This window comes from Bos grunniens, chromosome 9 (genome assembly GCF_055505025.1).
Source record: "Bos grunniens cultivar Pamir isolate PY7600 chromosome 9, Bosgru_T2T1.0, whole genome shotgun sequence".
Taxonomy (NCBI): Eukaryota; Metazoa; Chordata; class Mammalia; order Artiodactyla; family Bovidae; genus Bos; species Bos grunniens.
The window spans coordinates 41,657,937-41,671,918 of record NC_141173.1 but is presented as its reverse complement, the minus strand read 5'-3'; the positions used below and the strand labels follow the sequence as shown (position 1 = coordinate 41,671,918).

At 41.1% G+C, this 13,982-nt stretch overlaps 1 protein-coding gene across 13 annotated transcripts in view; it reads right to left on the bottom strand.

Annotated features, from left to right (window-relative positions):
- Window positions 1-843: 843 nt before the first annotated feature.
- Window positions 844-13,982, bottom strand: part of PPIL6 (peptidylprolyl isomerase like 6) — a 36,090-nt gene continuing 22,951 nt past the window's right edge. For 11 of the 13 annotated variants that reach the window (XR_015132935.1, XR_015132934.1, XR_015132936.1 and 8 more), the window contains 2 exons: window positions 6,286-6,421; window positions 844-1,040 (listed from right to left, as the gene is read on the bottom strand). Coding sequence is in view for 7 of the 13 variants with exons in the window: in XM_086317416.1 (XP_086173542.1) it covers window positions 929-1,040; window positions 6,286-6,421 (248 nt within the window). In the remaining 6 variants the exon portion in view is untranslated. Of the gene's footprint in view, window positions 1,041-6,285; window positions 6,422-10,103; window positions 12,162-13,982 lie in introns of those variants that run through there. The other 2 variants (XM_086317419.1, XM_086317423.1) reach the window with 1 other exon arrangement.

Genomic DNA, 13,982 nt, shown 5'->3' with positions numbered 1-13,982 from the left:
GATTCCCAAGTGACCAGTGCTCAGGTGACTAAGTAAGAACCTGGGGAGAGAGCTGGGTGAATGCCAAGAATCTGTGTCCCATGTTTAGAGACTCTGTGGCTCAAGGATACGTTCCAGCCACCTGCGTTGAAAAAGTTCCCTAGTTGATACCTCTTAGCTTAAGGAGCAGCTGATAAAACTGGATCCCAATAGCATCTCAGGAATCCACTACTGTGGGGACTGTAACTCAAGCCCTTGGTTTTCACATGGTTGGTGTGACTCAGAGACAAGCTTTCTACTCATTAAAAACATCCAAAGTGTATACCCTTTTCTGAATGCTATGTATAAACAAATATTACAATTAATTTTTTTCTATTGCCTCTCCTATTTGACTATTTACCAAGCTTCTTATGGAAGAAATATAAACAGCAACATAATTCTATTATAGTTACAAATGTTTTAGGATTCAAGGCCATTAAGTACTGCTGCTAAGTTAAGAATGGTTTTGGCTACAAGTAACAAAATCAACCAACCAACAAACAGTAGTCTATTTGTCTCTATAGTAAGAAGTCGAGACATAGGTAGGTCCTTACAGCTTGAGAACTGGAGCTGATATCTTTGTTGTTCTCTTGGCCTTTCCTTCATGGCTCCAGCCTCTCTGCATTCAAGACTGGATAAAAGGGAAGGGGCAGGACCACTGGCATTCTGCTCCTGTCTGACTGGCCGATACAGTAACCCATGGCTACTCCTGATGCAAAGGAAGTTGGAAAATTGTGTATTTTGCTTTAGATAAGAAAGGAAAATGGGGAGGGATTGGGTGTTGGAGAGCTACCCTACAGCGTCTGCCACAGCTTTCAAATTAAATTTTGTCAAACACCATTTAATTAAATCTAGAAACAGCTGATCAGATATATAATAATAAAACTGTCAGAAAATACTGATGTGAAAGTTAGGCATAAAGCTGTCCACTGGCAGTAATTACACAATTTTGTATTGGTCTTTCATTCTCTGTTGGAACTGATTCTAGATGATGAAGAACATCTGTTCCTTCAATCAATTGCCTAGATCGGAGAAAAAAATGGAAAAAAAAATTGTCAAGTTTCACGTAAACCTTACATTCTTAAATTGAGTCCTGTCTAGCTTAGCTAAGGCTACAAATTAAATTAACCTCAGTCATAAATATCTTAAATTTCTCTAGATGTGTGTACTCTGTCACGCTCCTCCACACCTGCTCCGGGACTCTTCCAGTCTGTTATCCTCACTGCCGCCAGAGTGATCTTTTAAAAATGCTAATATAGTCTCACCTCCCCACTTCAATAATCTCCCATTATCCTTAGGATAAAGATCCAAGGTCGTTACCATTACCCACCTCCCCGCTCCCCTTGAGGGCGCCCTGCAGCATGCTCCCTTGCTCTCGGCTCCAGCTGGACCAGCTTGCAGCACCTCAGCCACCCCATGTGCCCTTCCTGCCACAGCTGTCTGCTTTGCTCTTGCCTCCCACTCCCCCTGCCTGGTCACCTCCTGGCCTTCCTTCAGATCTCACTCAGTCATCACTTCCTTGGGGGATGTTTCCTAGACGCTACCCTGCTTCCCCACCCGACTTATATCAAGTTCCCCTTCTTTATAGGAGTGATCAGGGATAAATTTGACACTTATTTCTATGCTTCCTGAGTTAATTTCTGATTCTGCCCTGAAGGCAGAGATCATGCTGTCGCTTAGTGCTACTCAGTGCCTGGCACAGAGTAGGCACCTCATCGGCATCCACTGAACACATGAATTAAAGGCAGCCCAAAGCCACGCTAATTTGAGTCTCTGTACTCATTCAGTGGCCACAAGCCAGAACTCCCTGATTGGAACTAGACTTCTGATGGTTCCACAACTAAAAAAAAAGGCAGCAGGGGCCAGAGAGCCAGCCCTAATCATAGAACTGTGCCCCCTGCCAGGGTTTGGGTTGAAGCAGTGGTTGAGGGGAAGGTGTGATTTCCATTTCATGATCCTTTATGGGGACACGGTCAGTGCTGACACTGACCATATGCTAGTCATCTCTCTCTTTTTTCTTTTTTTTTTTTTGGGGGGGGGGGCTGTATTTTTTCCATCCCAATTAGAAAACATGACAGAGCAGGACAATAAGTATATTCTCAGGATGGAGAGCAGGGAAGAAATGGACAGACTCACCTTTGTCCAAAGAGGATGTGAAGCCTATTCTCCAGATTGGTTTCATAGACACTGAATGAGCACCTACCATATACACCTCTCCAGGTGTTAGGGCACAAGATAAGGGAGGCCCAGTCCCTATTTCAAGTTGTTCACACTGTGCCAAAGAGGACAAGGAAGCAGCTTGACTTTGGTAGCTGGTGGGGATTTCTGACCTAAGCCCTGAATGGGATTTTGGCAGACTGAAGGAAGGCAGAAAGTGACAAGACAAGCAGAGGCCCAGAGCGTGTTCTGGGAGGGATGGTACTCTGGGTCTGGCTGCAGCTCAGCCGCCATGTTGAAAGCTTCCAAATGTACACCTCCAGCCCTGGTCCAGCTTGAATCCCTTACTTCTGGTATTGAGGAGTTGCCACCTGCCTGTAATAGAGCTGTCTTCACTTGAAACATAACTTGTCCCTCTTGAATTCATGGTCTTCTCTCCCATATCTTCCTTTTTGTATTCTCTGCTGAAGTGAATGGCACCAACCATCCAACCAGTTCCAAAATTCTCGGAGTTCCTCCAGCTCTTCACTGCCAGTATGGTAGCCACTAGTCACAGGTGGTGATTACATTTAATTAAATTTAGTTCCTCAGTTGCACTGGCCACATTCCAACTTCTCAGTGGCTCTCTATGGCAGGGGCTATCATATTGGGCAGCACTGATCCTAGTATATTTCCATCTCTATGGAAAGTTCTATTAGGTATCATTGCTCTAGAATTTTCCCATAACCTCACCACCAACATCTAAATAGTCATAAAGTCTTGTTGAATCTAAGTTCCAAATATCTCTTGAATTTGTATTCTTTTATCCCCTGCTCATATGTACTGCCACTGCCTTAGATGAAAACTTCATGGCCTGTTGTTACCATCACTAGTTAACTGGCCTTTCTCCCTTCATTTTCATCCTTTGCTAATTAATCCCTCACTTCTGCTAAAAAGATACATTTTTCAGAGCGAAAACCTCATCATGTTGCTCCTAATTTAAAATTCTTGCATGGCTTCCTAGGGCCTTCAGGTGGGGGTCCATGCTCAGCAGCATGGCACCCTCAGCCCTTTGAGAGTTGGGCCCTGGCCGTCTCATCTCCAGCCACCACTCTCTCCGTTTCCCCTGGGCACTAAGCTCTAGCCAGACTAAGTGATTGGTAGATAGGATACTCCCCTTACTTCTCAGGTCCCTCTGCAAAGGCTCTTCACTGCTTCCAAAATGGATTTTACTCATTTTGATTTCCACTGTGTTCTATCTGCCTAACTTCTCTATGACTTTCAGTCCTCATTTCACCTTCTCATGAAACTTTCTGTGACTCCCCCCCACTTCAGGGGTCCCTTATAGTGCAATTAATTCCTCCCTAGCACTATTCCCGACATAATATCCCTTCTACCTTTGTGTGAATGGACTTGTATTTTGATATTCTTTCCCCATGAAACCACTGGGCAAGGGCATCAACCAGACCGGCTGTGGGTTGACACCGCCTCCCCAAAGGGCATTCCCAGTGTTATCCTTCTGAAGACAAGGCAAGGTAATGCACCAGAGATGAGGGCTTGGATGGAGGGTCTGTCTCAAATAGGAGAGGAAATTTCTGTATATCTCTGGACTTTGCCAGCCATGTCTGAGCTTCTGGAAGCTCAGATGAAGCTGGGGGTGCTCTGTGATGACAGGGAAGAAGCATCTCCCACTAGAGGCAGCCCCACAGTAGGGAAGGAGGATATCTCTGACGGAGTTGGTTCTATTTTGTCGGATTATCTAGTTGCCTACTATGGTATTACTTTTCTGCTTCTCCCTTAACCTTCTGCAAGGTCTTGTTTAAATAGTTCAGCCCAGACTCAGCTGTTATTTGGAGGCTTCAAGGGGGAAAAAATGAGATTATACTTAGGCTAGAGCAATAAAACGGTGCAACTGCCTCTCTGAGGCCAATAGTTGTTGGTGATAATGATTCAGTGGGAGAGGTTCCCCCAAAGATGAATCACATGGGAAAAGCAATCATCAAAAGGAGACCAAGCACTCCTCTACTCCACTACCGTCCTGTAAGGATCTGCGTTGGCTTTTACTAAGGAGCTGGAGGGTATTTATTGCCTTGCCCTCCCTCCTGTATTCTCAGTGCACTTTTTATAGGGCTTGCTGTCTCACGGCTCACTGTCTCACAGTTGTTGGGTTTTCTAACATATTATAGGCTCCCTGAAGGCAGGAATTGTGTCTCATCACTCTTTCCTCAGGACTGAGCACAGGGACCAGCATTTGGTGGGAGCCTAATAAAATGCTAGTTGAATAAATAGGTCAGAAGGCCAGCCGCAGTGAAGGCTGAAAAAAGGTGGGGGGCCAGAGGGTGCAGGACCTAAAATGCCACTCTGAACTCCAGGCTGTATGCATCTGGGGGTGGAGATGGTGAAAGAGGCATTAAGTGTTGCAGAACGGTCAGTGTGTGTTTGAGAAAGGTTCTTTTCAGAAGGATATAAAGAATCATCTCAGTATGTGGTTGAGGGCAGTGACACTACCAGAAGGTGACAGGAAGATATTTAAAAGATCTAAGAAATTGTGAGAATTATTTGGACTTAAAAAATATTGAAAAATGCATTTTCAAAATCAGAATATAGTTTATAAAAGTCCAGGGAAGATGGAGGAAAATGCATTATTTTAGCTTATGTAGCTGTTAAAATTACCTCTTTAAAGAAATCTCCTTTGGCTTAAAATACACTTTATGCTTTTTCAACCTGGAAATATCATCCACATTACCCTGAAGGAATAATTGTGCTTAAAATTGGCCTGGAAGTTTTCCTTGGAATGAAGGGTCAGTAATTATCCCTATGGAGTAGCTGGAATAATCTAAATATTCAGAAGTGTTCTGACACTTTATACATCATTTCAAGAAAGACTAAGTATAAGCTTCAACTTATATTCATTTCAGTAATCAAATAGAGATATGAAACACAGGAGTGATGAATAGTATCATCACCATTCACTTTAGGTCCACATACCTATATGCATCAGAGAAGGCAATGGCACCCCACTCCAGTACTCTTGCCTGGAAAACCCCGTGGATGGAGGAGCCTGGTAGGCTGCAGTCCATGGGGTCACTAAGAGTTGGACACGACTGAGCGACTTCACTTTCACTTTTCACTTTCATGCATTGGAGAAGGAAATGGCGACCCGCTCCAGTTTCTTGCCTGGAGAATCCCAGGGACGGTGGAGCCTGATGGGCTGCCGTCTCTGGGGTCGCACAGAGTCGGACACGACTGAAGCAACTTAGCAGCAGCAGCCTATATGCATCTTGCTAATAATATTCTAATAATTATTACCTGAGACATTTCTATATTTTAAGGGCTTCCCTGGTAGTTCAGATGGTAAAGAATCTACCTGCAATGCAGGAGACCCAGGTTCAATCCCTGGGTCAGGAATATCCCCTGGAGAAGTGAATGGCTACCCACTCCACTGTTCTTGCCTGGAGAATCCCATGAATGGAGGACACTGGCTGGTACAGTTCGTGGGGTCTCAGAGTTGGATGGACATGACTGAGCGACTAAGCATGCATGCACATTCCACGGTTTAAATTGCTCCGTAACAGAAAGTTACTTGTAACTTGGATGACTGTCATCTTTCTCTTCTCAGTGTTCATGGATAGTTACTTAAATGGCTTTGTCTCACTTCTGCATCTAAATATATATATACATTATTAAGAGCTATGGTATTATTCACTTTCATTGACAATATCCTTGAGGCTAAAGATCCACAGAAGGATGGATGATGGATGAATGGATGCACAGAACATTGTAATGGCTGAATAGTTTCTGTGTTTTTAATAGCTGGCAAGCTTCTTGTATGTTCAGTCGCTCAGTCATGTCTGTCTCTTTGTGACGCCATGGACTGTGGCCTGCCGAGTTCCTCTGTCCTCAGAATTTTCCAGGCAAGAATACCGGAGTGGGTTGCCATTTCCTTCTCCAAGCAAGCTTCTTATGAAATACTTATTTCTAAATATATTTGTCTATAGTATTTGTATTACTTTTGTTTTTTTAATTGTTTTTAGTTTATTCGTAGGCTATGTACAAATACTCACCCAAATATTTTTGAACCACATTTTAACATATATAAATATTACATAGACAAACTTAAAATGCACATACCCAAAAGCCACATATTTTTTATCTAGATACGGAGCAGCCTGTAGTGTGATATAGAATTGTGACCCATTGCTGTGACGGCCTTTGTTGACCATTCCAAGAACTCCCCTTTTATTATGAGGAACTGAGAAGTTTTCATCTAGAAAAGATAATACATAGTAGGTTATTAAAATATTTATTTTCTTGGCTGACTGTAACACATAGAGCACAAACAGAATGCTTGGTTACAAGGATTCACAATCATATTTATCAATATATTCCAAATTGTAAATATTCTATTTGTTTCATATAACTTTCACTCAACTAGGCTGTTAAAAAAGATAAGCTGGAAAGTCTTATTAGAACTATTTAAACATTTACCTTTAGTTTATCATTAGCATCATTAAAAACAAGTGTGGTAAGAAAATTGATAACGTAAAAGCAAAAACTTGAAATTAAAAATGTAAAAGGAAGTACATACTTTTTTTAGGAATTAAAGTCAGTAAACATTCTTGTATTGTTTTGACAGTAATATGCAAACTACCAATGTGATTATTAAAAATGTCTCCTTGGAGATACCTTTCATGGACAGAGCCTTCCCTTCACAGCATCTTCTACAGGCCTCTATTGTAGTCTTTAAAATACCCTGTAATTGTTCACAGGTTGTTTCCTGTTTGTGAAGGCAGGGATATCTCATCATACCTTTTATCCCCAGGGCCACCTAGCACGCACATGTGTGACCTTAAATATTGATGATGAAAATAATTTATGCTTATTGTTAGTAGTCTTTAAGTAAATTTTCATCTCAAACCTTACATGGATTGACCAAGATTTTGTGGAAAGTGATTTTTTTTTAGCAGAAGATTTAACAAGTAAAAAGAATTATACGGTGATTATCAGACCACCATTTGCAGGAAGAACCATTTCCAGCATGAAATAAGATTTGCCTCCAAACTCAAAAACACAGAAGGAAGTAATAGAAGAGAAATTAAGTAAAAGTTTTCATTCAGGAACTATATCAAATTCTGGGGATAATTGAGAGAGGAATATTAACTGTCAAGATTTTCCTAAACTGCAGTTGCTGACTATTCTTATTTTAAGTTTCAAAGCTAAGTCAACGAAACAATTAAGCCATACCCATGGTGGTTACTTTTAGCTTGTTAAATTGCACACTGAATAAAGACCTGAAATCTTATGAAATGCAAATAAAGTATTATTTTGCAAATGTATCTTTATAATGACATTGATACTCCATATTCATTTTGGTGGAATAGAGAGTAACCCATTAATTTCACAGAAAATGGCATGGCATAAGAAATCTGCCCAAGCAAAGATTCAGAGTTTTAACAAAATGATTTTTGTCATTGCTTTTAGATGTTATGATCAGTTTTTCCTAAAATCTGGAATTAGTTGGAAATAAAATTTATAGAGTTGTAACATTTTTACCAAAAATTCTGTGATTATGGGAGAACTTTTAAAGCATTAAAGGTATAACTTTGAACTAGAAATCAGAATTCAACTGCCGATGAAAATCAGTTTCTGAATTTAATATAAAACTCATTCTGATGTTTATATAATGAAAGCAACTACTACTTTACCAGGTTTAGGGAAATTGCCTTGCATTCTCTCTGGTAAGAAATAATCAGACAGTTTAGGGGCGTTTGCATATAATTTTCTGAAGACAGTAATGTCAAGTAGAAGTTGGACTTGAATCCTGCAACATCAGTTTTTTAAACCTACTGCTCTAATTTTACCAGCATCTTTAAATAATAATAGATGTTCACTAATTATTGCTATATAAAAGTAGGTGTGCTACCTAGCATTTTTAAACTGCTGCTTCAATGAATTATTTTTTATATTTTTAAATAAATTATAGTTGATTTAAAGTGTATTAGTTTCAGGTGTGCAGCATAGTGATTGAGTATTCTTACAGATTATATTCCATTAGAAGTTATTACAAGAAAATGGATATAATACCCTGTGCTATGTAATATGTCCTTGTTGTCTATTTTATACATAGTGGTATGTATCTCTTAATCCTATACCCGACCTTGTCCCTCCCTGCTTCCCTCTCCTCTCTGGTAGCCACTGGTTTGGTTTCTGTATCCATGAGTCTGTCTCTGTATTGCTAAATACCCTTGTTTATATTACTTTTTAGATTGATGTATAAATGGTAACATACAGTATTTGTCTTTCTCTGACTTACTTCACTAAGTATAATACTCTTAGGTCCATCCGCACTGCTGCAAATGACAGTATTTCATTCTTCTTTATGACTGCATGTGTATTGAGAGACGAATATTAACTGTCAAGATTTTCTAAACTGCAATTGCTGACTATTCTTATTTTACATTTCAAAGCTAAGTCAACGAAACAAGCCATATACATGGTGGTTACTTTCATGGTTACGATATTCAAAATGGAAGATTACACATACATAAACACTACAAAAACACATACACATATATATACACTATATTTCTTTATGTGTGTGTGTGTCTGTTGATGGACACTTAGGTTGCTTCCATATCTTGGCTATTATAAATAGTGCTCCTTTGAACACTGGGGTACATGTATCTTTCTGAATTAGTGTTTTTGTTTTTTTTTTCTGGATATATACCAAGGAGTGATATTGCTGGATCATGTTGTAGTTCTATTTTTAGTTTTTTAAGGAACCTCCATACTGTTCTCCATAGTGTCTATACCAACTACATTCCCATCAACTATATGTAAGTGTTCTTTTTTCTCCACACCCTCTCTAACATTTGTTATTTGCAGATTTTTTGATGATGGTCATTCTGACTGATGTGAAGTGATATCTCAATGAATCAGTCATTTTGATTTATATTTCTCTACCCCATGGACTATAGCCCACCAGGCTCCTCTGTCCATGGAATTCTCTAGGCAAGAATACAGGAGTGGGTAGCCATTCACTTCTCCAGGGGATCTTCCTGACCCAGGGATCGAACTCGCTCCCCTCATTGCAGGCAAATTCTTTGCCTTCTGAGCCACCAGGGAAGCCCCAGTGATTAGTGATACAGAGCATCTTTTCCTGTGCCTGTTGGCCATCTGTATATCTTCTTTGGAAAAATGTCTATGAAGGTCTTCTGCCCATTTGATAGGGTTGTTTGGGGTTTTTTGAAATTGAATTGTATGAACTGTTTATATGTTCTGGATATTAAACCCTTATCAGTCATATCGTTTGCAAATATTTTATTCTATTCAGTAGGTTGTCTTTATTTTTGTAGATGGTTTACACTGCTGTGCAAAACTTTAAAGTTTAATTAGGCTATTTATTTTCACTTTTATTTCTTTTGCCTTAAGAAACAGATACAAAGATGCAAAGCAACCTAAAGATTTAATGCATTCCCTATCAAAATACCTATGACATTTTTCACAGAACTAGAAAAAATTCTGTGGAACAAGAAAAATTTTACAGAACCACAAAATATCCCAAATTGCCAAAGCAACCTTGGGAAAAAAAGAATAAAGCTGGAGGTATCACCCCCTCAAACTTCAAACTATACTTTAAAACTACAGTTATCAAAACAGCCATGGTACAAGTGCAAAAACAGACACACAGATCAATGGAGCAGAATAAAGACCCAGCAATAAATCCATGGTCAATTAATCTATGACAAAGAAGGCAAGAATATACAATGGAGAGAAGAAAATCTCTTCAATAAGTGGTGCTGGGAAAACTGGACAGCTACTTGTAAAACAAGATTAGAATACACCGTCATGCCCTCAAACTATATACAAAAATAAACTCAAAATGGATTAAAGACTTCAATGTAAAATCTGAAACCATAAAACTCCTAGAAGAGAACATGGGCACAACATTCTTTGGCACTGAAATATTTATTTTAAAACATGTTGACTCTGTGCATGACATTAGGAATAAAAAGCCAAGTGTTCATCAATACATGAATGGATAAAATCTTTAAGAATTTTCATAGTATTAAACCAGGAAAATGAAGAGAATTCCCGCTGTGACAACATGGACAAAGTTGATAGGCAGTGATGAACAAAGGAAAGGACACAGAGCACCTGCCATACAAGTCCACTCATTACTGTTGCTCAGTTGCTGCAGACTCTGCAGCCCCATGGACTGCAGCACGCCAGGCTTCCCTGTGCTGCTCTGTTTCCTGGAGTTTGCCCAAACTCATATCCACTGGATCAGTGATGCCATCCAACCATCTCTTCCTCTGTCGCCCCCTTCTACTCCTGCCCTCAATTTTTCCCAGCATCAGAGTCCTTTCCAGTGAGTCGGCTCTTCACATCAGGTGGCCAAAGTATTAGAGCTTCATCTTCAGCATCAGTCCTCCAGTGAATATTCAGGGTTGAAGTGAAGTGTTAGTTGCTCAGTCATGTCTAACTCTTTGTGACCCCATGGACTGTAGCTCTTGGGCTCCTCTGTCCATGGAATTCTCCAGGCAAGGATCCTGGAGTGTGTAGCCATTCCCTTCTCTAGGGGATCTTACCCCTTTGCGCCCCTGACCCCGCACCCAGGGATTGAACCTGGGTCTCCTGCATTGCAGCCCAATTCTTTGCTGTCTGAGCCACAAGGGAAGCCCAAGTCCACTTTATATAAAACCAAAAATAGGAAAAACTTAATTTTTTTAATTTAGGAATTTATGCATGAGTGATTGGAGAATCCCATGGACCAAGGAGCCTGGCAGGCTACAGTCCATGGGGTTGCAAAGAGTTGGACACGACTTAAGCGACTTAGCATGCACGCATGCATGAGTGGTAAAACTAACAAGAAAAGAAAGGGAAAAGTTAGGTTAGAGGCTACCTCTAAGAGGGAGACGGAGTTATTATTGAGGATGGGCAGATGAGGTGCTTCTGGCATGCTGGTGGTTCTTTCTTGACAAGGATAGTAATATAAAGGGTTGCTTTATAATTAGTTTTAAACTGTACATATGAAATTTATATATATATTATAAATCTCAGAATTAAAAAAAAGTAGCCCTTAAGTGGCTACCCAGCCATATTATCTTCAGTTCTTAATTCTACCAAAAAATACTTTTGTACAACTTTAAGTTGCATTATTGAATATTAACAGTGCATCAGGCGCTCTGCTTTTTGTTAATGTCTGCTGCTGCTGCTGCTGCTAAGTCGCGTCAGTCGTGTCCAACTCTGTGCGACCCCATAGATGGCAGCCCACCAGGCTCCTCTGTCCCTGGGATTCTCCAGGCAAGACACTGGAGTGGGTTGCCATTTCCTTGTCCAGTTGTTAATGTCTACTTACATTTAAAGGTGATCTAGGAATTAGACAAATGGATTTTAAGTGCTGTATCTGTTTGTTAATTAGAGCACATGCTAATATTAAGAAACTGGTCTACTTAAAGTAATAAGGATAATCCAGTATTTAAATACATTACTGACTTCCCTAGTGGTGCAGTGGTTAAGAGTCCACCTGCCAATGCAGGGGTCACAGATTCAGTCCCTGGTCCTGGAAGATTCCACATGCTGCGGAGAAGCTATGCCCGTGCACCACAGCTACTGAGCCTGTGCTCTGGAGCCCATGAACTAAACTCCCGAACCGCACGCAGCAACTGCTGAAGCCTGCATGCTTAGAGCCCATGCTCTGCAACAAGAGAAGCCACTGCAGTGAGAAGCCTGCTCACCGTAATGAAGAGTAGCCCCTGTCCACCACAGCTAGAGAAAGCCCTTGCAAAGCATCAAGGACCCAGCACAGCCAAAATGAATAAAATTATTTAAAAATACATATATCCTTTCTTTTCTTCTGCTGTTCACATAAATAGCCTTTTCTCTAGTCAGCCCAAGCCATGGAGTCACCAATCCTTTGAGAGTGGGAAGGATTAGGGATATTATACAAGGAATATAAAGCAGGGGAAGAGTTGATATTTAGCTTCTAACATTCACAACAGGATCTGGGAAGACAAAAAAAAGTTGTGATTCAAAATAAAGCAAAACAAGGCTTCCCTGGTGGCTCAGTGGTTAAGAATCTGCCTGCTAATGCAGGAGACGTGGCTTTAATCCCTGGTCCGGGAAGATCCCACAAGCTGCGGGGAAGCTAGGCCCGTGCACCACAACTACTGAGCCTGTGCTCTGGAGCCCATGAACTACAACTCCCGAGCCTGCACGCAGCAACTGCTGAAGCCTGCATGCTTAGAGCCCCCGCTCTGCAACAATCTGCCTGCCAATGCAGGAGACGCGGCTTCAGTCCCTGGTCTGGGAAGATCCCACATGCTGTGGAACAAATAAGCCCACGTGCCACAACTACCGAGCCTGTGCTCTGGAGCCCAGGAACCACGACTACTGAGCCTAAGCCCCACAACCTACTGAAGCCCACATGCTCTAGAGCCTGTGCTCTGCAACCAGAGAAGCCACCACAAGGAGAAGCCTTCATGCCGCAACTACAGAAAAACCCACGCAGCAACAAAGACCCAGCACAGCCAAAAATAAAAAATTATTCAAAATAAAGCAAAACAGACTTTCCTCAAGTTAAAGACTAACCAATTTATAAAACAACAATTATATAAAATTTATTTCATTCTTTTAAATTCACTGTGTTAAGCTTAACAAAAGTGATTTTTGTGGTTATAACTTTTTAAGAAGCCCTGGGTTTTAACTGTGCATCTCATGGAAGTAACGGTCCAGTGAGAGAACGTAGAAGAAGGTCTGGCTGTCGATGTATTAACTAACATTCCATGGGGCTGGGGGAGGGTGAGTCTGCATGAAGAGGGAACCCGTGCTGTAGCTGTTTTGAATACTGGCCCCACATTCTGTCTTTCATCCATTTATCTTTCCTTTGGGAGCATCTCTTCACTTGACAGTGTACTGAATTCCCGATTCTGCACTGCCAGACAAACAGGAATGAAAGCTTCCCTAAGCCCACCAGGCTCCCTGGGCACCAGAGGAGCCAGGCCTCCAGCTGGAGAGGAAATCCCCACACTATCTAATGCGGGCGAAAGGGGAATGGATGGAGGCATGGGGATGTCCAGAGGGACAAGTGAGCAGATGAGCCAAGAGATCGATCTCCCAGACAGAAGACCCAGGCTCTGCCTGGGACTGCACTTCCAAGCAGAAAGAGTTTGGGTGATCTGATAATGGCTGTGGGGTGGAGAAGTTTGGTGGACCCTGATGGAGATTAAGGATTTCAGGAAAGCTGCCCAAATGCCCTTTCCTCGTCTGCAATGTCTTATTTTAAGCCCTAGCTCAGAGCTTCTCTGGTCAGCACCCTCAGCTCTCCCAGGCAGTTGTTTCCTGATTCTCTGGCTTCTTCCTCTGTAAAGGCATTGGGCACCACTCCAGTACTTTTATCTGTTTAAACATCTGTCTGTTTAAACATCTGAAATCCTTAAGGGTGGAAACTTTGTCATAACATCTATGTTTCCTAAGGTCCTAAGCACCATGTTGGCACCTAAGAATTTAAAGTTATATGAGCAAATAAATGAGTGGTGTCACTTGCATGATTTCATTTGATAAAGCTGTCTCCGCATGAATTTAGAAGGAAAACTAGCTCTTACTTTTCCTGTTCTCTTTGGCCATTGATTCAATATGATTATTTAAAAAAAAAACTTTTCATTCTATTAAAATATAGACACAAAAAGCCTTGTAAAACTAATGTATAGTTAGAGTTATTGTTAAGGTTATTATAAGGCAAATACCCTTTTAAACACCATTCAGGCCAAGAAAAAGAACTTTGCCAGCCTTCCCCAGAGTCTCTTGTCAAGTCCCTCTCCCCCTCC